Source organism: Prinia subflava, chromosome 10 (genome assembly GCF_021018805.1).
Source record: "Prinia subflava isolate CZ2003 ecotype Zambia chromosome 10, Cam_Psub_1.2, whole genome shotgun sequence".
NCBI lineage: Eukaryota > Metazoa > Chordata > Aves > Passeriformes > Cisticolidae > Prinia > Prinia subflava.
In genome coordinates this window covers 21,087,649-21,111,692 of record NC_086256.1, presented here as the reverse complement: position 1 = coordinate 21,111,692, position 24,044 = coordinate 21,087,649, and the positions used below count along the sequence as shown (strand labels likewise).

General features: G+C 40.2%; 1 protein-coding gene across 3 annotated transcripts; it reads right to left on the bottom strand.

The window, feature by feature from the left end:
• Nucleotides 1-204: 204 nt before the first annotated feature.
• On the bottom strand, nt 205-24,006 carry DDX59 (DEAD-box helicase 59). Of its 3 annotated transcripts, none has more exons than XM_063407676.1 (8): nt 23,895-24,006; nt 5,659-6,482; nt 4,335-4,502; nt 3,713-3,802; nt 3,071-3,322; nt 2,755-2,907; nt 2,178-2,306; nt 205-528 (listed from the first exon to the last, which is right to left on the bottom strand). In XM_063407676.1, the coding sequence occupies exons 2-8, from the start codon at nt 6,469-6,471 to the stop codon at nt 265-267; spliced, it is 1,869 nt and encodes a 622-aa protein (XP_063263746.1). In that variant the 5' UTR covers nt 6,472-6,482; nt 23,895-24,006; the 3' UTR covers nt 205-264. The 3 variants fall into 3 exon arrangements, with proteins under 3 accessions (XP_063263746.1, XP_063263747.1, XP_063263745.1); XM_063407677.1 differs by lacking the exon at nt 23,895-24,006 and adding an exon at nt 23,505-23,768; XM_063407675.1 differs by lacking the exon at nt 23,895-24,006 and adding an exon at nt 7,531-7,777.
• Between the last annotated feature and the right edge of the window lie 38 nt (nt 24,007-24,044).

Sequence of the window (24,044 nt, the reverse complement as noted above, 5' to 3'; positions counted from 1 at the left end):
GAGATTTTCAGAGGCAAATCTGCCACTAATCTTTTTTTTCCTTGACAGCAAGACTAAGGACTACTGGTTTTGAAAGAGGGTTTTACTGGGTACTACAGTAATTCAAGCACACAATAGTCTGCATTTCAAATTAAAGATGAGATAAAAAGAAGACTTCTTAAAAAACTAGAAATTTCTTTTTAAAATGCAATATACAAGGCAACATTTTGTATTTATTTTGAACCATACTTTTATTGTAATTACATAACTATAAATATGCCTTTATTACCTCTGAGAATTATTTTTGTTGTGTTTTTTAATAATGTCCATAATATTATCTCCTGTTACAAGGCTATTCTGTAACTGTTTAAGTCTCTGTTGTTCCCTTCTCTTCTGGTCATGCAGATATGGGGAATTCAGCAGCTGTGGGGGAAGAATGGTGCCTGTGGGTTTTACTCTCTTCACAACATCCCAAAAGAGCTTCTTGCTGTTGTTATTGATAAAAGTAATTGCAGTTCCACTGTGACCCAATCTCCCTGCTCTTCCAACCTGAAAAAGCATAAATGCATTTTAAATTAGCAATATTAAATGGAAGTCCTTCAAACAGTCTTAGAAGTTTATTTTTTTGTTACAAAACAGCAAGTAAACCTACGTGACAGGGCCAAATCTCTCTCATCCTTTAAGCACAAAGGTATTTACAATAAAATTCCTGAATTCAAGATGTGTAGATCTGAAGCTGTAGCTGAAATGCATTTAAAATTATGACTTATCTATGGGACATACCATAAGTCCAATATTGATACTGAGATAGGAGGTACAAACTTTGGCTTACAGCAAATCTGATCCAAACAAAAGGCTTTAAAAATACTGTAGAGATGCCAAATACTTATGTTTCATATCAAGCACAATATGTGCAAGCATGGCCACAAAAATGCCCTTTACTTTCAAAGTCCTTGTAACTTTAAGTTATTTACCAATATTATCTAAAATGCTTGAACAAACTGGAGAAGAATCTACACAGGCTCTCTGTTTACAAACAGCTAACATGTTAATATTGGTATAGTTTTGATGCTAGGAAAGACCATTTTTATTTACTTAATACATGCTTGAAACTTTGGCAGAAAGATAATTAGAATCAGAGAGGAATACTGCAGTTAGTAACACAGGCTACTTGAAGAGCTCATTACAGTGGGTAACTTCCAGAGCTCCTCCTCAACTGTTCGGAACAAGATTTACTTCAAAGTCACATCAGTTCCCTCAACACCTTGTTTCAAGTGGCTGAAGCAGACAGGTCCCCTCATCCTTCTGGCCTCCTCCACTGCCTGACCCCCCTTGCTGTGCAAATCCTTTCTCCCTGCTATGAGGCCACAATTTCCCTTGCGGGAAGTTACAATTGCTGGCTCTTGTCCTTTCCCTGGGCATCCTCAAGGAGAGTCTGGCTCTGTCTCCTCTGTAATCACCCGAATGGAAGAGAGCAATTAAGTCTCCAGGGCAGCCCAAACCAGCCCAGTTGCTCAGCCTGTCCTGAAGTGTCACGTGTGCCAGCCCCTGACTTCACCTGGACTCCCTCCAGCTTGGTGCCTTTTCCCACAGCTGATGTTCCCAGAACTGCACACAGCAGCATTGTGCCCTCCTCATGCCACAAAGAGGGCAGGAATGAGTTCTCTTGATGTGCCAGCTAAACTAAGGCTGGGGACTGGGCACATAAACCTTCACATACATGCAACCCACAGATCCTCTGCTCTAAAGCAGGAAATCACAGAAAAAAGATACCAGAGGAGATGCTTGACTAGAAAGAGGGGAAGAAATCAAGTTCATGACTATTAATGCATACCCCACACCACAGATGAGCTGCACCTGCAAGAGGGGCATTTGACCTTCTTCACACAATAAAAAATGGTAAACTGTGTTTTCTATAGACACAAAATGATACAAGAGAGTACAAAACAGGAAGAATGCTGCAAAAGTAAGTGATTTAAAAACACTCTTCTAGGTTTTCATAACTTGTATAGGAGATAATAGTAACACTACTCTAAATTCAAGTAATTTACATAGGAGACTTACAGAAGAGATATCCAGCACCATTTTTTCCTTTCCTATTAAAAAATATTCTGAAGAGGAAAATGATCTTACTATTTACAATTAAACTTCCCCAGGTGGATGTCATATTTCAATATACTTTTCTTTGGTTTATTTACCTGGTGTACATATTCATCCATACTTGAAGGCATATCAAAATTCACCACCAGTTTGACATTGACAAGGTCAAGCCCTCGGCCAAGGACTCCAGTACTTACTATAACTTCATACTTCTCTTGAAGCAATCCCTGGCAAGGAAGGAACAAACCAAAATTAATTCTTTTTTCTTTATTTGTATTTTGAACCTCTCCAAGCATAGGTTAATAGCTAGTTATTTGGTATAAGAACAGCAGGATTATTCTATTGCATTCTTGATTTAAACAGGAATATAATTCAGAGAGATAACCAAAGAGATCAAACCCACAATTTTAATTCCAGAAATTACTAGTTACAGTTAAATGCTTATTTGAATTCCCATTTCAAATAATCTGCGAAACAGTCTTTATATTTATCAACATTTAAATAGGATTATTATCTACAGTTTTGCTTAGTCCTGTCTCATGTGCTCCAGCAATACCTCAGGTGTTACTGCAGAAAAGCAGTCAATTATGACTTCAGTCATTCAAATGAAGACCCATTTTTTAAAAAGGACATTTGAAATCTACCAAAACACCCTTAACTTGAGCAGGCACAAACCTGTAATATGTCTGTTCTTTCCACTTGAGACTTTTCAGAATGCATAGCTGTACACTGCAATCCTGTAATCTTATGAACAGCATCACTCAACAGATCTGCTCCTAGTTTACAGTCCACAAACACCAACACTGGCGGCTTGAAGAGCTTCTTATCCTGTAAAATTAAACAGTTTATTTTAAAAAGGATTACACCCATTGGCTGTTCATCATCAGCACAGATTCAATTTCTCCTGATCATGAGATGAGGACCTGACAGAGATGTGGAAAGACATGAATCATTTTATAAATTGCTCTTATGAGAAAAATATTAAACTTACGTTTAGTATTTCAAACAGTTTTTTCTTTTTAGATGGTTCTTCTACCCACAAGATAATTTGCCGAACATTGGAACACGGTAGATTCTTCTCTCCAATTGCTATTCTGACAAAATTGTGCAGAAGCTGATTTGCCAAGTGCTCGATGCCCACTGGAATTGTGGCTGACACCAGTATGGTTTGATGATCATGAGAGATGTCTTCCAAAATATCCAATACTTGCTGCTGAAAACCCATTTTTAGCATGGTATCCACCTAAATGAAAAATATTAGATTTGTATCACGTTTTTTCCATGAACAGCAAGATGCTGAACTTAAACTGACAGAAGAACCACAATGTAACATGTAACGATCCAAATGCAGGAGTATTTACAGTCAGAAGAAAAGCTAAGTGAGAAAATTAAAAACAAATGGTTCACACTGGTCTAACAGTATTATCCTGTCAGGCCTAAGTCTTTACAGCAATAGAACATGTGTTGTTTAAACACATTTCAAATTGTGTCAAAAAATAAAACTGTCTCCTCAGAAACATATTGTACTTTTGTAACAAACACTCTGTATATTTACTAAGTGAGACTAGTCACTCATATCCCTCTTCCAGGACCTCTGTATAGGTTACTAGAGTTTTGATAAATAAAAACTTACTTCATCCACCACTACAATTTTTATGCCATGCAGTTGAACAGAACTTTGCTTTAAAATCTCAAGAAGTCTTCCAGGTGTTGCTATTATCACCTAAAAAAAAAAAAAGAAGAGGAAAAAACCCCACAGGAGTATGAAATTCCATGAAAGGACAGAGGACCATCATACAAAAATCATCACATACATAACAATGGCAGTAATAAGTGAAGTTACTTGCATACAAGCAAGTCATAAAACTTCTAGAAAACTTATAGATTATGATGCTCTAAGACGAAATGGACCTTTCAGAACTCTAATGAAGGTATCTAAGTTAAAAGCAATAAAATCTGCATGAAAAACAAACTACTTTTTCCTCCCAATTACAACTCCTTGTGTAAATACTGGCACATTTCAGTCTTTGAAAGCAGCAATACCACACATGAAACTTTAAAAACAAACAAATAAAAAGCTATTAAATGTTTAATCAGAGGTGAAAAAGTTTTTTAAAAATCGTGCAACTGTAAAATTTTCAGGCGGTAACAAATGTTTCAGTAGTTCAGACTTAGGAGAAAGGCCTCTTTGTGTGTTCATAGGTGTCACCAGTAACAGTTTCCCTTTCTGTGGACGGATGCCGAGGCGGCTGTACCTTCACGCTCTGCCTGAGGCGGTGCAGCTGCGGGGGCAGGGGCAGACCGCCCACCAGCAGCACGGTCCTCATGTTGGGCAAGCCGGCCATCAGCTCCTTGGCCTGCCGCTCCAGCTGGATCGCCAGCTCCCGCGTCGGCGCCAAAACAAGGGCACATGGCGTTTCTGCCTAGAGACGAGAGGGAAAATCCCATCAATGTGGAATTGCTTCATTATTTAGATAAAAAACTTTCAAATCTCCCAAAGTAATGTTTTACATTAAAAAGGAGAATTATTTTAAGCAGCAAAATAAAATTACTTCTCGATATATACATTAACTTGTACAGTACCCTGGAGATGAAGCATGGGAAAGATTGTGTACAGATGCATTTTTCTTTGAGACTCCAATTTTGCACATGTTACTATAAACATGTATCTGTCTTGCAGACTTTAATGATAATCACACAGAGGAACTACTGGAGTGTATACCCCTTTTCTTACCTACTTCTACATAATGTTTTCATTCTTAAACTAGACCTTAGGAGTTGCTAGAGTATCTTAAAGAATAAAAGAGTTACTGAAATCTTTCAATTATTCCTTTGAAAAAAATTACACACATTTGTGTGTATATACATTCTATAAAGGATCTAAACAGTACAAAGCATCACTAGAATCATGTCCAGAATTCTCTAATACATTTTTATGCATCTCTTTTTGAATAAAACCCATACAGCTCTGAACCACACACAAGGTACAGAACACTATTTGCCATTGCTTCTAATCATATATTCATGTCTTAAAGCAGAAGTGTTCCTCTTTTTCCCATGTTATAAAAGTATAAAAGTAGTTATTCTGTAACTAGAGGATTTCAGGAGTTTTTTAACCCAAATTCCTGTAATTATTTGACAGTCAACCAAATATATTCCAAGAGAAATTACTCTGTGAAGTTATACAAATTCCAAGAAATGTCTTTGAGCCATTTGATATATGAAGATACAGGAAGAACTTACAGAGGGTCTGGAATTATTTTCTCTTTCTATTTTAAGTAATTTAGGAAGTTTACTGCAGAATTTAATTAACTTGCTCAACAAGCAGGGACAGTGTAATAGGTAATATTGAAAGAGTTGCTTCATCTCCTGACCAAAGTGAAAAAACATTCAATTTTATTAAAAATAATCAGCACCTCCCCCCTCCAAGAACAAAACAAGAACAAAACAAGATCAATCAAACGTCAAATAAATCACTGAATGTTAATGAAAAGCATTGCAATCACATTCTCCATTACATTGGGAATCCAACAGACAAAGCTGCAAACTGCTTTCTCTAACTGTCTGAAGTTTCATTACCTCTTTCAAAACCTTCATAATAACAGGAAGCAGGAAAGCTGCTGTTTTTCCAGAGCCCGTGTCAGCACTAGCCAGAATATCCCTCCCTGACAGTCCAACAGGGATCATTTGCATTTGGATGGGAGTTGGGACTTCATAGCCAGAATTCTTTAAATTATTGTTTAAAGTTTCAGGAAAACCACAGTGTTCAAACTCTACAATAGGTCTTGGAACTTGCTGGCCCTGGACAGCAATCCCCAGTTGGAGTTTAAGGTTCTCAACCTGCTCATCTTGCAAGCCTAAAATAAAGGGATGATCTTTGTAGAAATAAGGTGCATCAAGCAGGTGACCTTCTGCTTGAGAATCTGAGGGTTGGTCAGATGTTAGCTGCTTTTCCTTTGCTTGGGTTTGTAAAAGGTGTTTGGCTTTACACTCCAAACTACAAACATCCTCATCGGTTTGATCACAGATGTACTCCCCGTAGCGGCCGCACACAACACACACAGGCTCTCCAGGCTCTGCCCACCGCTGGGATTTGCTGAAGGATTTGATGGGTTCTTCCAAAGAGCCATCATCCTCGCTATTTTGGTTGTCCTTTCCCAATGGTACATGAGCAACTCCAAGGTCTGCAGCTGCAGGTTCTGTGTGTTCTTGTACAATTTCACTCGAATTGTCTGTTGAAGCAGAAGTTTCTGTTCCAACTGACTTACACTCCTGGAACTCTGGGGTCTCCTCTAGCAAAGATCCTGCAGAAGACAGTTTACTTTTCTTAGCTGTACAACTTTTGTCCTCATCAGCAGCCCTCTTGACTTTAATAGATCGTGGTAAAAACATGCTTCAGTATACTAGAAAGAAAATGGTGACAGTTGTTAGAAATTGCTACAATTGAAAAAGGTACATTTACTGTTACCACACATGCACAAAAAAAAATTCTAGCAAATAGTGACAAATAGAGAAAGCAACTCTCAATCTCTGAAAAGATCTCGAATCTGCTTGTTTAAAAATTATCTCAATCATAACAATGTTGATGCAATATCAAGAAGTATTTTAAAGTAACTGTGGAAGCATGAAACAATATAGAGAACTATCTACAGTTAATTGTCAGTATTAGGCCTTTGCAGCTGAGTAAAAACTTCGCTTTTCACTGTGTGGAAATTTACCCATTTTGCAAGTCAGTCATATTTAAATCCTTGGAGAGTTCACCTATTTCTAAGCGGAAACCACAGATGCAAGCATTCTTCTAAGCTAGAGGAAAAACAACTCAGCCAACCAAAACCAAATAAAACAATCAATTTTGGAAACGATGTCAAATTCAATACAGGATCCACCCACGATCACTCCTTTTGTTGCTCTTCGTGAAGTCTACTTAAAATTATAAGAATACAAATTTTTGAGGTTTAGAGTCTAGCTCTGCTTGTTCACGGACTCCATAAACAAGCACAGACTTAAACGATCAATTTGCCAAATATACATCGTAATACAGGACAAATTAAGTGTTCAAAAATAACCATCTTTCATATTCTGAAACTTTCAGTACTTGTCTCCAAATGCATCAGATACACTCGCCAATCGCTTGCTATCGTACAATCAGTAAAAAAGTACACAAAATACGGCAATTTTATTCTGAATAAAAGGACTGTGCCTACCAGTCTCTACGAACTTCTTCTTACAAGAGTTGTTTTGGGTTTTTTTAATATGAAAAGTTACGTCTGTGTGCACAGCCAGGTGTTTGTGTACCTGGGCGCAGTCCCGAGGTCGCGGCAGCAGCTCCGGCCCGCGCAGCTCCGCGGGCGGACCGCGGGGCCGGGGCCGCTGCTCCGCCGCGCTCCCGGACCAGAAGCCAAACATCACCTTTGAATCTTTCGCGCCTAATGAGAATCCCCCACAACGAACCTCTGTGCCAGCTCAGCAGCCTGTCCGGTGCAGGGCTGACGGACGCACTGCTCGGGAGGGGCCGGCGGGGGCCCCGGGAAGCACGCCAGGCTCTCGCAGCCCTGCTCTCCGGCAAGAGACACCCACCCCACGGCAGAACGAGGCGGCGCGGGGCCCTCCCTGCCCGCCAGGCGCGCCCGCAGGCGCAGTCCGGCCGCGGCCGCCCCGCCTCACGAACCGCCGCCGCCGGGCCGCGCGCCGCCCCCCGCGCAAAATGGCGGCGGCCGCACGGGGCGCTCCCGCCCGGCCCCGGCTGACAGGGCAGGGCAGGGCAGGGCAGCGGGCGGGCCCCGCGGCCGGGCCTGCGCTCCGCCGGGCAGGGGCGGGCCCGGCTACCGGAACCGCCGCCCCGGGCTCGTTACCCACTAACATCGCATTCGTCGCCCAGTGTGCAACAAGGCAATAATTACACACTCGAAGAGACACTGATTATTATCTGAGTTGCGCAAACCTGGGTGCGCGGTGGTATTCCACAAATCAAACACGCCAATTATCGAAACTTGTTACTATTTATACATTGTAGCCGACAAAGAAATTCGTGATCACTGGCTACAAGTTTCATGGTTCTCTTACTTATGAGCATTCTACTGTTGTTAATGATTCCCTCACTTCTCGTGCTAATTAGTCTGCACGCTCAGACTTTCTCTTTTGGGGTGGTGGGCCATGAGTCGGTGGTCTTGATCTCCTCTTGCCACAATTACCTTTTACCCAGTCGGAGCTCACTCAGCACAGTTACTGAGTTGTCTTTATTAGTTTCTTCTGTATCTTGGGAATTCCTGTGAATCCTGCATTCCTGTAAATTCTGGACTCTTTTGTGTGCAGTATCAGTGGACATCTCAGTCTTTGCCAACCTCCCCCACAGGTCTGAGGTGCATAGATTGTATCAACCCCTAATTTGTGACAAGTAATTCTACCAACAAGTAATTTGTTTTTCTAACACCTGGACATCGCTTGGAGCTCGTTTGTTAGCTGCTCTTTGTTTCATGGATTAAATTTCCCTTCTTGTTGATTTGGCTTGAAAGTACACAAAGACCAAACAAAGAACAACCCTTCCTATGAAAATTTTACACATTCCACATTTTGGAACACTGGCTCTGTGAAGGGCCATGTCCAGCACTCGTGCAGGTAGAGCCCAAGTTGATCCTACAGACATAGATGCTACAGAAATACACGTTTGTACATGACAAAGATGTTCCTGCAGCACACAAGGGAGCCATAAGGTACACAAGAGAAAAGTCCAATACATGGCCCAACCTGCTATGATGGGCACAGTGACACAGCTGTTCATGTATTTCAAATTGAGTAAGTTATTACTTCCAACAATAAATAAGCACATTAACACTACAAGGCATATTTACAAGGCATGAGAATACAGAATTTATCACATTTCACTACAGGGCAGAAAACACTTTCAGAATTATGGACAAGCTGTGCTTTGCAAGACAGCCCAAATGTGACTGCTGTCCCAGGCAAAGCCAAGTTCATGAAGAGTACTGGGTTTGGATATGTGTCCACTGAGAAGGCCAATGGTTTTAGCTGCTTGGCTGTTGTGAACAGGGTGGTCACTGCCACTCCCTCGCTTTCCAAGGACCCTTGTCACCAGAAGGAGGTCAGTCAACCTGTCCCTTACAGGTACAGGTGCTTCCTTACTACATCAAGACCTGTCATAGGTGGTGTCATTGTGTCTGTACAGATTCTGGGTTGGACCATACGCAGGAGGACCAGAGTACTCCCAAAATAAAAGTATACCCTATGACAATAAATTGTTTGGTGCATGGCAAAGATATCCTGCAGGGAGCTCTCTGGCTTGATGTACTCCCAGGCACTCCAGATGCCCTAACCCTTACCTCCTCCCTCTACTCCAACATTAATTCCATTAATCTGAAAGCATCCACATTGACAGGGAATTCCATCTCTGCCTCATCACTCTTGTTGGTGACTACCACCACCACTATTTCTTGCTGAAGCGAAAATCATAATCCTAACAGCCCCTTTGGAAGCACAATTTAGTTCAGAGGACCAGTCAGAGGAGGCAGTGAGAGGAGGGTAAAACACAGACACAAAGCTGGGGGCTTTCAAGCAGCTGCCTACAGCATTCTATAACATTCAAGTCCAGTCACACGTGAAACACGGTCCATCTTAAAGGAATCTGCATTTCTCTGTAGCAGTTTGCTACAAAGTGCAAATAGGGGAGCTGGGTCTCTCTGGGATTTTTAATTAACTGCTAGAATTGAAAAGATTATTGAACATTTAGAAAGTGGGCATCACTAGACTGAAAAACTGTCAGCCACCTTCCACCCACACTCCATACATTCCTGTAAAAATCCCCACCTTTCTCAGATTCAGCCTCTGTCATTCCCCTTTGTTCGCACTAACTTTCTTTCCTTCATTTTTCCTCCCCTAACAGAAGCAAATTTCCTTTCTGTACTTCCATTTTTACAAGGTCATTTCCTGGAATTCAAAACATCATTGGCTAAACAAAGACCATTATTTCAAAAATATTTAATATGTTTCATACCCTATACAGTCCATGCACCAAAATGCAAACATCCTACATGTATCGGCTTTTTCTAATTTTTCAGTGTGTAACAGCAGTAAGAAAAAACAAAGTTACTTGGTAGGAAATTCTCATCTTGAGTGAGAAAGACTACAGTAGAGATTGTAAAAAGATTTAGAAAAGGACTCTATGGATATTCAGAGGCATGAAAGGTCTTCCATGCAAGAAACAACTATGTAGACTCAACAATCTGAAAAAGAGATGACTAATAACAGGTAACAATAGAGCTACTGTACCTTGAGTGGCTCATAAAGGCTGGACAGCTATACATAGTTCATTATTTCTTCCAACAAAAATTGTAACATGCTTTATAAGAAGTGCTCACCACTGAAAAGCAGTGCAAGCTCCCACAGAATGTGGTAAATTATTCTTTATTTACATGGAGAAGTTCATGAGTATAGATGCAACAAAACCTCTTCTGAAACAGATATTGTACTTTGTGAGCTCACTGAATATTTTTTTTTTCCTGGAATAAAACATAAACATTCTAGTTCGTTCACTGGCCTAAGTTTTCTTTCAGAATGTGGAATATGTGAGAGTAAGAAGTGTCTTGGTGAATTTAATTCCCGTCCTCTCAGCTCTTGATGCTGCTAATCAGATCTGAGGTGAATGGCATTTTAATAAGATTTTTGAATTCCAATTTTTGTACCTTTAGAGTACATTAAATATCCCAGACAAGATGCTCTCAGATATGCTACAAAGGGGTTTGTCTTCATATTTTTCCTCCTAAAAACTAGTTAGTTCAAGCACTGGCTGAATAAAAGTGGATTTAAGTCCTGCTAGAAAACCATGAGCAATTATGTATAGTAATTTTTGCTCATTCTGAACAATTAATCTGGGGTGCCATAAAGGAAAATGTTAAGGTTTCCAGAGCAGCAGGGTAGCATTTGTATTTTGTATGATTACACTGTTATTTAACTGAGTTGGTAAAACATCAAGGCTTTACTATACTCCCACCTCGCCTACCCTCATGGGTTCAATAGCTGCTCAGAAAGGTATCACATACTGTTATAGAAACCCCTGCACAAATATAGTCCTTATAGAATTAAAGTGTCTCTTCAGAGTAACTTCTAAAGTAAATATTAGGAACTACAGAAATGTAACAATGCACACACAACCCCATGTGTACAAAAGAACCAATACATACTGACAGATTTACTACATAAATATACAGCAACAGATTATTTCAACTTTATGCAAATTTCTGTTAGAAATACAAAGACAGGAATTTGTTAGAATAACAAAGACAGTAAGTATTGATTAAAAGTCAAAAGAAATAATGAATACCATAACAAACAGATTATTAATAGTAAGTATCCCACTTTTTGGTCTATTTTAAATTATATCAAGGTTTTTTCATATTCGCTCAAGGTTTATATATCAAATATACAGAAAGGATTCCTGCCCTCAGTTTAAAAACAGACATTTGCCCTATAATGTCTCTCAGCCTTTCTTTTGAAGCATGAATCAACCTTTCCCATCACTTGCAAATAAATAATTCAGTAAAACAAGACTGGATTAAAGCAGGAGACTGAAATCCCTCTACTCCCAGGCACAGTAAATCCCTAAGAAACAGGCATTCCATGTGCTAATTCAGAGACAGCAGCACAAGCTTTGCAAAGAGCAGCCTGACTGCACCATCCACCTCAGCTCCCCACAGCGACACTGCCCACAGTGACCCCGTTAATTCCGACCTGAACCAAACCGTCCCAGAACCAAACCTCTGCACACCTCTGGCAGGCAAGGTCTTCTCAAGTTCCACACAGGGATTCGTGGAACAGGTAAAACCATCCCAAAGGGTAACTGTCCAAAACACTTGAATATAGAGCATTTTAAGGTTCTTTTGTAGCCAAAATATCTTCACACACTGTCTGAATTTTCCACCTTGAGTGAGCTCCAAGCATATCCAAATCTGCTGAGAATGGACTCAAACTGGAGTCCAACCTTGTGCGTCACTCCCTCAAGTGGCAGTGCCAGGACTGACAAATCTGACAATTAAAATGTGTCTAAAATCACATCAAGAGGAACAGCTTTGGGTTTTCTTTAAGCTATTAATTGTTTTAAATATCCCAATATGTATCTCATGTTACATTATTCTAAACTAGGGAATTCCAGGGACTTGCTGTTGTTGTTCAGTAACTTATAATGAATGAAGAACATTATGTTTATGAAGATGTCAGTTAAAGAATAAAAAAAATTATCCTCTGGAGTTGTTTTTTTTCAAGTGTGCCACACTTGAATACATATAATTGGAGTTAACAAAATATCCACTGCTTGGGTGGAAAGGAGGGAGAATATATTTCCATTCAGGAGGCATGGAAGCCACAGCATGTTTACTTGGGGATTGGTGCCTGTGTCTGCTCCACCTGATGCCGTAAAACTAAATATTGGTCTGTTTCTTTAATGTCTGGGGATTTTGAAGTTGCATAGCAGATTTTTAGGTAGGTACTCAACTGCAGCTCTAACCCAAAGTGTATTTAATGAATAGTTCTTTGATTGAAGGAACCAGTGAGTCAATTATTCCACTGGTTTCTGAATTACAGTTTTAAAGGAACCACACAGGAAAAATCCAGATAATCTAAAAACAAATAATGGTGGCTAAACATTAACTACACAATTCATATTCATACAAAATGTCCCGATTTTGTACAGTTATTGCATGCAGTACACTTATTCTGAGGCCTAGATTTTCTAATTTTGTTTAATCTAAACAGGCAAATCCTACAGTTTTTGAAAGTAAATAATCAGTAGAAAAAGACTTGAAGTAATGTTTTCAGGCTTCCTGAGGACTGTCTTTGTTTGAAGAACCACATTTTAAGGTATCACTGGCCAAGATTAAGTCTCTGCAGAAATCCATGGTAAAATTTGAATTTAAAAAATAATCTAATTAAATCTGAATTCTTAAAGCATATTACTGAGGAGGTATATTTTTTTTTCAAGAAAAAGAAAAACAACCCACAAATAACAGCAATCCTGCCCTGAAGCTTCAGCATTAAATGCCACTAGTCCACAGGGAAATAACTCTATAAGGCGATTCATGAAAAAATTATGAACATAATTAATGTATATGATTACATGCCCAAATACTGCATATAATATTTATTTTGAAATCTGATGGACTCCCTAATTCAATATTACCATACTGTTAGCAGAGCTATAAAAACTACAGTGACTTCAATTACCAAGCTTTGTGTACAAGATAGTTCAGCTTCTTGCCATTAGAAGGAATGATTTTAGGGTATGAGAATCATTTAAACAAATTTAAACTTACAAACCTCTGTTAGGTCTGTGAGACTTAGAGAACAAGGATTTGATCAAAAGACTGCAAACACAATTGCCAGATTCCAGGGACTCCAGTAGGCAGCAAACTATAATCCAGATTGTTAGAGAATTCAGGTGGAAATTAACAGGATTAAATAAATCTTGAAATATAATGTAATTAGAATTAAGAATTTAAAATTCTCTCCTTTTGTGTTAATCTCTTTCTCTTTCTGAGAGGATATATTTGTGTTCCAATTAGTAAGTCTGTTTGGAGGCAAAAGAGATTGGCATCTATTCTAACAGTAAAATAACATTCACACAACATGCACTTACTGAAAGTAAACCATTTTCCCCCCTCCTTTGGGGTCTCATGCAAAAGGATAGAAGAGAAAAAAAGAAATTCCCCAAGAGACAACAGGAGTCACCAAGTTCCAGCTTGCCAGATGAAGGAAACAGAGTTAAAATCCAATACTGTGACAGACTCAAGAAAAGATTTAGGACATAAACCTTTTGAGTAAATGGCTAATAATTTTTTCTTTCCACCAGAGCTCCTACCAGCACTGCTAGTTTTGGCAGCAGAAACCACCAGCAAGAAAGGCCTGGAATACATGCAAAAGAGATGCTGCAAACCAGACTTTTTATCAGTTCTCTGGTTAAAACTGATGCCAGTATTAACCACTGGGTTTAGCCTTCATGCTTCCCTACATTACATTTGGTGCTCCTTCTGTCTCTGCATGAAGGATTAGTTTGCCCCAGTTGAATCCCTCACCAAAAAATCACTAAAGGGCATGGAAAGCTGTAACTACACTTGCTGCTGCAAGAGTAGAGGCCAAACTCAGGGTCTTTCTACCAGCACTGGGCTTGATCCCTGCACAGCTCCAGGATCCAGGTCTCAAAACTTTCCTCGATGACAGCCTTTAGCACTGCTCCAAGTGCCTATTTCTGTTGAGCTCTAGCCTATAGATTTTTGAAGTTCTCAAACATCACTATTTGTGTAAAGAGTATGAAATACAGTCTTAATAATGTAACTAAAAACACACCTTGTGGATATTTTTTTCCTAACAACTCATACTGCAGGGCTCAGATATTAATTTTGCAGACCTGTGGCACACCTAGCACTAATTTCACTAGCACGGGACTTTGTCAGGTGCTAAAAAAGCCATTGTACACGACTGCTAAGCAAAATAGAGGATACAAGACCTGTGGCTCAGTTTACAAAAAAAAATTACAACTGTGGTTAGAAGTTCTTCTGAAAGGATTGTAATGCAATAGAAATGTATGCTCACCAAGAAGGTCATTTATCCATGATGTTTTTTAACAAAAAAGTTAAATGTCAGATGGCTTTAGTTTTGAAAAGCAAAACACTTTTTTTAATTGCACACTCAAGGATCACAGACCGCTAAAGTGAGACAAACAGGTTTGTCCTTCTGACACTGTTACTTTCCTAAACTTTGCTGTGAGAACATGCAGACAATGCATTAACTCAGCTTGACAAAGCACAAAGGCTAGTAAAAAACAAAAGCAAACCTGAAAAATGCAACATATTTCTCACTATCATCCTTGAATGGCTGCTCCCCATGCTTTTTATTAGGAAGATTCAAAGATGCCAGTAACCTTACAGCTGGTGGCTGTAATAGCAGAGGGGAACAAGACAGAAATAATGAATGCCTCCTTGTTAAGCACTGTTGTTTGTGCTGTTCCAAGAGAGATCTGCCAAGAACTTTTCATGCAAACCTTATTTTTCTGGGATCTGAAACTTGGCGGCAAAAAATTCCAGCAAAATACTCAGTTCAAAAAAGTTCAGATTATGAGTTTTAAAATACATTTTTGAGTCTTTTAATAAATTAAATTTACACTAAATAAGGTAAACACTTTAACATTTCATGTATTTTTTAGTTGCTTTATTGTAAGAAAATTTGTGGTTATCAAGTTTGCACCCCAGATCATTTTATGTTTTCTAACTCTTGGGTATTAAATGAGTCTGAAGTACTGCAGTGTGAAAGGAGACTTTGTGCTGTATGGTCAAGATTTCACTGATGTGTATTTTTTTTTTAAGGAAGACTGTATGAAATGTATATGAAACACTCTTTATTCTATCTGCCAAACAATTCAGTTGAATAAATCTGTGCTAATTCTTAATACAACTCAGCTGACCTGGGTGTAATGCCACATTGTGAAAAAACCTGGCTATTTAAAATTTAGCCCAGAATTTCCATGTGAAATTATCTCAGGTTGTTTTTGTTTTGTTTTTGAACAAATTATTCAAAGCTTTGAGCCACACAGAAGTCCCATTTCAGTGTACCCATTTCTTTTTTGCCTCTTGACCCATTACAACCAGGCCATTTTGTAGAGTTCCTGGCCAAAGCAATATTCTTTCCTGTGGCAACTAGCAAGATATACAGAAAATAGATTTCAGGCACAAAAGAGATTTCAGCCCAAGGTAAGGAAGCTTTCTAGCAGGTAATAGCCAGGTGTCAAGAAACAAGAAGGCTATGACAGTTGCCTGAGTAGTGTAAAGGAATAGGAGTTCCACCTATGAGGAATAAACCTACCAGCAATTAAAAACTAAAGGAGATAATCAAAACATGTAAATATCATCAATATCAATAAATTATAAACTTTTCTTAATATATATGGTAAGGTCATTTCAAAGGAAACACTAGAAGAAACAAGGCCAGAAAAAAACAAGAGACAGAGTATCTTAAAAAAGTTTCTGCTGATTTTCCTGACTAGCCAGTGTTTTCTCACCTACATCACATTATCCCCCAGAATATCTCTACCTACCTTACAGGCAAAGACAAATCAAAACTACGGGAAGTCTATGAAGCCACAGTTCCTCTGAGATTATTTACAACTCAGCTAACATGCTGGGCATATAAAGACATTACCATTCTTGGAGAGTTTGCATGAACTGGAACTTGGAGCAAAAAGGCAAAGCTGCCAAAAGCTTCTGTCTTACTGACACTGTCTGCTCTGCAAGGAGCCACAAAGGGAGTCAGTGGTTACAAGAGGGTGTTGACCCTGGGTAGCATGACATGTCATCCTTTAATGATTAAAGAAGAGCCAGCAGAAGCACAGACACACCATCTCCATTTAGATGGCTCCTAACCTGCTGTTGATACACAAGGAACCTGTACTCCAGCAGCAGTGAGGATATTTCTGTGGGACTGGGCTCTCTTTAACAAAATCAGAGCAATGTTGTAATCAAAGCCTTTTTTTGTTACCATTAGCACAGTCTTACAATATCTAAAACTTGTATTATTCTCCCTCTGATCTAAAATGGTTCATCCATTTGTTCAGCATTTGCACCATGGTATCCTTGTCTTTGATTAGAAGTCCTGTGACATGCTACAACATAAATAGCATGTGGTTTGGGCTTTTTTCTGTTTCCACTGAAGTATTCCATCTCCAATTCATCTCTACCCAAAAATGTCAAGTAGTATTCCTAACTATACCAGTAGAGTACCACTTAAGACCTTGGTGGTAAAAGAGAATAAAGCATGGCTGTGTGCCCTCTACCTTGAACACGCTTTCTTACTGAGACTATTTCTGCTTCCCCAACACTTTTGGTGACCATAACTTACTGCTTTTCCCACTGCTGAAAGTGCAGACTATCAGCTTCAATATGGACTTTCAAGCACCCCATTTCAGCAGTTTCCCAATGCACAGCAAAATACCCACACATCTGAACAAGCTGGATCTGTATCACACACTGGCACATTGCAGTGAAATCTGTTCTGTTGCCCTACATTCTCCAATCTGGCAATTGCTTCATTTCTGTTAAGAACAAATAAAAAAAGAGGAAAGAGTTTGACACAAACACAGAGACTTGCCAGATCAAAGGGAATAGGTATAAACCCCAGCAAGTTTCCCTCCTTGAATAAAATCTCCAGTGTTACTTTTGCTGTTTCATGGACTGACCCCCTAGATTCAGCACAGTGCCCACTAGCATCCTCTCCCCCAGGCTGATTCTCTACTCCTTTAGTGAATTACCCTCCATAACAATGGAGCTGTGGCTGTCAAAACAAACCCTGGACTATGGGGGGCTTTCTGACTGTGCTGAAGTGGGAGTCCCAGGGGTGCTTGGTCTGTCTCAGGCTGCCTCCAGGCCAGTGGCCATCACAACTGGGGCTCACACACGCCCTGGACAGCGAGGTTACCCACATTCAGCTCCACTGGTGATCAAAGACAGAGCTCTGTTTCCAACAACCAGGAAGATGATGGGCATTTCTCTTCTTTGTGCCAACAAGTGGAACTGTTGTGTGTTGAAGTGACTGCTCCCTGCCCAGGTGAGATAGCAGAGAGAACACTCCAGGCTTTAACGGAGCCACGTGTATTACAGAGCAACAATACCACAGGACAGAATAACCAGAGAGATGAGAAAACTTTTGTACTTCATTTCTCTTTTGAAACTTTCTACAAGAAAGAAACCACCCAGGTTTTTTTCCTTCAAGTACAAATAAATGGCATGACATCTTTAATCTAGAAAACCAATTATATATACACTTATATTTAATTATGTCTGTAGCACCAGTGATTTCAAATGGGAGCAACACATAGGATTAACCTAAACTTAAAAAAAAATCCTTGTTGGAGCCAAGATTTTATTGATATATATATATATATATATACACATACTTGGTTTAAGGCTAGTATTAAAATAATTGTTGTTCTTTCCATGTTTCTAATATATATTAAAATTGGGGGAGTATTTAAATCAAATTGTTCTGTACATGGCTTAAATATCCCATACATTTTTCTATCTTGAACATGTTTTCAAATGAATCATAAGGCAAACACCCTGTAAAGCTACTCAGAAAGTATTATAAACAAATTAAGTTTTGCCAAAAGAGTATTAAATGTAACAGAGTTCTATACACTCAGGTTGTGATGACCTCACTACCCACACAAAAATGGTTACAATAAAAATCTTTGAAATACACTTTCCATGGCTGATTTTTAAACAGTTACCAGCTATGTACACCTGCTCCTTAAAGTAATAAAAAAATCCTCAATAACATGCAATTTCTCAGTAATTTAAGGGAAATGGAAAATTTCTAAAACTATCAGTGAAAATTTAGATTATGATGTTTCAAAGATTTAAAAAAACTCCGAACAAACAAACAAAAAACAAAACCCCCAAACTTCATTGGACAGTCTTCTATGCTATTCCCTTGCTTTCCCTTCCTAAATCATCTTCATTATCATCCCATTAAAAAAAAATTCACTGCAGTGAAATGATACCAGAAATTTACTGTTCAAACATAGCATTCTCTGCTCTGTACTGCTGCTCTCATTCAGACACACATGAGCTTCAGTGAAAACTGGAAGCAGGGCCAAAACATGGGAAACTGAAGTCTATTCATGCTCTTCTAATAAATGATGTATATGCTCAAAACAAATGAGCTTTTATGAATGTTCAGATCTTTCTTCACATGTGGAAGCAGCACAAAAAAAGCCAGTCACAGCACAAAGAAGTGCATAATTTTGTAGTCACACTCCTTCAGATTTAGTGAAAAAGTCTTACTAACTGGTTTAAATTTCTTTTACCTGAATGTACAGTTTGAAAACTAGAGTCATGTCCATTTTCCTCCAAACTGGGATGCAAATAAAGCATTACCTAACAACAGTAATAACATGGTGCCTTATTTTTGTACAAAGTATTTTTCTGAATGCAAGTTTCCCACCATACATCTCTTTTACAGTGTGCAGCTAAGCCATTTAAAGATTATATTCATTAAAAATCACCCTCAGAATTTTCCTTCGAAAACACGTCAAGCACTGGGTGGTCATAAAGATATAGTGCACATCTTTCACTTAATGAAAGAGGGTAGGATCTTTTCCATATGTTTTAAAGTTTATAGTAAAAATACAAGTCATAGCAGGGCATTTTTTTCTTCACAGACAACCTGGCAATAGTGGAATGTCAGAAAGAAGAAAGCCCTGGAATTAGAGAGCATTGCACAGCATATGTGGGAAGACAGCTCATCTAAAACCCCCTAGAACAAGAGCAATTCCACCAGATGGGAAGAACAAAAAAGAAGCCAGTGTGGAAATCAGATTTTAAAACTTAGAAGCAAATTTTAAAAATCTCAGAAAAGAAGACACCAAAGTAACCAGAGAAAAAGACAAAACAAACCAACCAGGCCTGAATGCTGAGGGAGATGAGAGGTTTTGCCACAGATTTGTTGCCTGGCTGGTGACCCAGTGGAACTGTGGGGGGGAAGACGTAGATTTTTCCCCCCTCTTTGCAGAGCTACATTAGATCAAAGCCAGCTTGAGGAAATGAAACCAGTAGCATCCAAGTATTAAGGGAAGTGACTATTAGGTACCACACTTGATTCTCATTGAGCAGCTTTTTGCCTGTGCAGATTTCAGTAGCAGTAACGACTAAAGAAGCTATTACTCCAATTTTTCTTCTTTTAGTTTTAATTGTATGAAAAATCACAGATGATTCAAGTAAAATGTCATACAAACCTTTATTTTCTCTTTGGCTCATAACTACTAGAATGTATAAAATTGGTAAACTGTTTTCTTCCCTCAGCACTTTCTGATGACAAATTAATCAAAGAATTTGAAAGACAGTAATTATGTAACTGTTCTTGTACTTTTGTATTATCCTGAAACAGGAAGAACTCATTCCATTCCAAAATCATGCTCTGAGAAAACTCCTAGCTTGCAGAAACTACATACATGCATGTTAGTAATAATGGCAAAGAACTTTAATTATTCAATCATTCACTTGATTATCATGGAATAGCCTGGGTTGGATGGGATCTTAAGGATCACCTAGTTTAAAGAAAAGTATTTTTAAGAGCTGCCAGCTCTAGTCAGCTTCTTTGTCCCTGAGGACAGTTCCCAGGGAATCTCATTCACCAACTCCTAAACAATTGGAAGTTTGTTCTTTCAAAGTTTGGGCTCCTGACTTAGCCCCTTGCCAGGCTCACAGTCCTCACAAACTCCTCCAGGGAGTGGGCACTGCAGTCCAGGCTGCCACCAATCTTAACCTCTTTAATGGGCTCATCTGCATTGGTAAGCACCAGCTCCCCTCATCCTTCTCTTCTGTTTGGTTCATGTAATGCCTGGACCAGGAAAATGTCTCTACACACTCCAGGAGTCTCTCAGATTGCTTATAGGCAGCTGGATTGCTATTTAAAAATATAATTTCTTAACTCTGACAGTTTTACCACTACCTATAAGGAAATACATTTAATAAAATACCATGGTTTAAGAGGCTGGACTATCAATAATTCCATTTCATAAGTCATCCTTAAGCTGTAATAACCTCACCTGTTTAATCTCACATATGTAACACAAAACCTGCTGAAGTCAACAAGCACATTCCTCAGGGATCCCACTGGGACACGACTGGTTCTTGGTCTGTGCATTGACAGGCTGACAGCACCACATCAAGTCGTGCCTGAAGCATCACTGCAGAGGCTACAGGCCACAGGGTGCACCCCTCCCCTCAACCAAACCACTTCTATCATGACTGATATCCCCTAAGCTCAGGAAAACAGATGGGATCATCTTAATTAGGCAAATTTGATAACAGCAATTAAAGATAATATGCCCATGGTGTTATTCCAAGTCTGTTTCCAACCTCAAAACTGAAGCATTACTCAGCAGAATAGTTGCTGTGAACTGCTGTGTTTGTGGATTTGCACTAATATGACCAGCTATTCTGAAGTGGGAATGTTTTTACTGTCCTGCAGAGGTAGCCTGATAAGCTGGCTGCTCAGCAGCACCCCGTCTGGCTACTGACAGTGCCACTGCAAACGCAGCCATGGTACTTCTAATTTAAAACATTTTCCTTTGCCTTTATCATCAAGTGTTGTGAAGGAAGAAACTATGAGTGAAATGCTATTCCAGATTGAACACTATAATCTAGTGCTAGCCTGAAATTAGTCTACAGGCTCCTACTCTACACATAGCCTCTTCAGAGGCTAAGTGAGTCTTAAAACAAATGGAAAAAATGTATGAAGTTGTTAGTCAGGACTCATTCCATCTCTCCCAAGGTTAGAACTATCAGCAACAACTGCCATGCACATCATTATTCACAGCTTCACGGTGATATTGGCTCCTGTTGCCTGACACTCACTACAGGCCTGGTACACCACTGTGAAAATGGCCAGACACATGACAGTGAACAATTAGGCTTATGATGTAATCACAGGATAAAACTAGTCAAATGGGATTCTGAGTTGAGGTAGAGGGAGGGGAAAGGGAGAGAGAAAGAAGGTAAAAAGTTAAAAATCTGTGAGATGCTTGTTTTAATACTTTCTCTTTCTGCTTGGAATTAACGCTAAAGTATAAAACACTGTGCAGCAGAAAGATTGCATACAGGAAAGATTCTCACTATTTAAAATATTTCAAGATGTATAAAGTGGATCAGAGCAGAAAGGGATGACTCCTCATTCGTTTTCCTGTTTACTTACTCTGAGCAATTAGAGCAGATTTTAATAATTTTCCATGTTGGCTGTTGATGTCTTCGACAATGCAATAAGCAAGATGACATTTTGGCATCTTTGCAAAAGTAGAAGAACTGGCACAGGAACTCCAGCAACTGGTGGTGATGTCTTCTTTTGCACTTACTTATATTAGATTTTATATTCATGCATTCACTTTTAAGAGCACAAAGCAAGTGAAACCCGATTTTGACTGCAGTTACCACAAAACAGCTTTTTGATATTTTGTTTGGTGACTCTGAACAGGTTTCATCAGCACAAATGCTGCACCCACAAAAAACTCCATTATAGCTAAAAAATGGCCCTACAGTTTTTCTAAACATGTTTTCCTAATTTTGAGGTACTTTCTCAGTCATGCAAGAAATAAATTAATTGGGATCTGGAACACAGGGGTTTTTTTCCTTCTTAGCTCTAATCCTTTGAGGTTTTAAAGCTTATGAATTTTAGGTGTTTGTTATTAAATATGCAGGAAGAGTTAAAATAATTTTTTATCGGCAGTGTAAAATTAGTTAAAATAATGTGAAGTGTCTAATGTAACTTATTTCCAAAGTATGCATAAAAATAATTCAGGAAAATATTAATTGTTGAAAACTAAGCATACAGTCTCTCTTAATAGAGAACATTTTCCAAGTGCACCTGTATGTTAATTTGGTATTATTATTACTATTTCTGCTGCAGAGGATCTGGGAATTTCAGTCCTTAGCCTGCTAAAGCAAGGATTTCTCAACTTTTCTCCTTCCCTCCCTTCTGCCGAGTACTGCCCACAGCAGCTCCTCGTTCATGCACTACTTATGAATGGTATGCATGACAGTTTGGGAATCCCATCCCAGAGAGCGCATGGGGAATACTCAGCAACAATTTCTTCAAATGTTGACCTCCACAACCCTTTCATTTACTCATTATTAATAAATGTAGATACATGTCAGTACAACTGTAAAGTACTCTTGCCTCATAATCGTGATGTTTGTCTCATTGTGCACCTGAAGTGCTAGAAGCACACAGCAATGAAAATATCTCTGTGCAGATCAATTCACAGCCCACTTGAAACACAAAGAAGTAACACTCTGGCCAGAATATTATTTGAAATCTTAGAATGTCATGCTAAGAATTGATCTAATTATTGTTTAGGGGAAGAAGGGTAGACTTAGACATTACTCCAAACCTCACATATAGATATATATATACACATATATAGATAGATATACATATATACACATACATACAAAGCAAATATATCGACAATAACCTACAACAACTATCTGCTGCCAAAGCGAGGAGATTCCTCCCCGCGGGCGCCCCGATGACCCAGCGGCCGTGCCCAGGGAGGCAGCGGCCCCCGCCCGCCTCCCCTCAGCGGCACGGCCGCGCCCTCACACCGCACCGGGAGCACCCAGCCAGTCCTGTTTGAGTCATTAATCACGCAGTTACTGCTTCCTACCGTGACTAATGCTTCCCTCCACGCAGCCCACTGTGAACGTGATCCTGCAAGCTCCCAAAAACAGCCCAGGTACTTGTGAGTAAGAGAGGAGATGGTCTCTGGGGCAAATCGCTACTCCTGCTGTTGTTGCAGCGATTACGTGACCAGGCCCTGAACCATTTTAAGGCTTTGTCATTTTTCTGCAAGAGTATTTTCAAAGTTAGATACAGACCCGATTTAAAACAGGAGGGACAATTGCACGGGGGGGATGCTCAGCCCGCCTCCTCGGCAGCGCTCAGCGCTCCAGCCACCGCGCCCCGGGCCCGCCGGCCCCCGTGCGCCCCGGCGCCTCCTCAGCCCCCTCACAGGCGAGACACGCGCGGCCGATCCCGACCCTCCCCGGCGACACCGCAGCGGGCCCGTCCGGCCACGCCGCGGAGAGCGGCGACGCCGGGGCGGCTGGACCCGCGGCCGAGGGACACCGCCCTTTCCCAGCGCCGCCGGCGCCCCCTGACCGCGGGAAACACTCCCCCTCTTCCCTTCCCGCTGCCGCCGGGGTGAGGCTGGGCCGGGCCGGGCCTGTCCGCGCTCCCGAGGCCGCCCCACCCGAGGCCGGACCCACCTCGAGCGACCCCGCCTGACGCGGCGCCCGCGGCCCCCGTGGGGAGGGGGCGGCCCGGGCCCGCCCCGGCGCTGCCCCTCGGGCTCCCGCCCCGCCCGGGCGGGGAGGCGCTGGCCGCACATGCGCAGCCGCCCTCGCCCGTCCAGTGCG

Bases quoted from the DNA above. Each gene is read 5' to 3' on its own strand.
- DDX59 (XM_063407676.1), bottom strand. From the start codon at position 6,471: ATGTTTTTACCACGATCTATTAAAGTCAAGAGGGCTGCTGATGAGGAC. The intron at 3,803-4,334 runs GTACAGCCGCCT...TTTTTTTTTTAG, and splicing joins GCCTCAGGCAGAGCGTGAAG to GTGATAATAGCAACACCTGG. The intron at 3,323-3,712 runs GTAAGTTTTTAT...TTTTTCATTTAG, and splicing joins AAATTGTAGTGGTGGATGAA to GTGGATACCATGCTAAAAAT.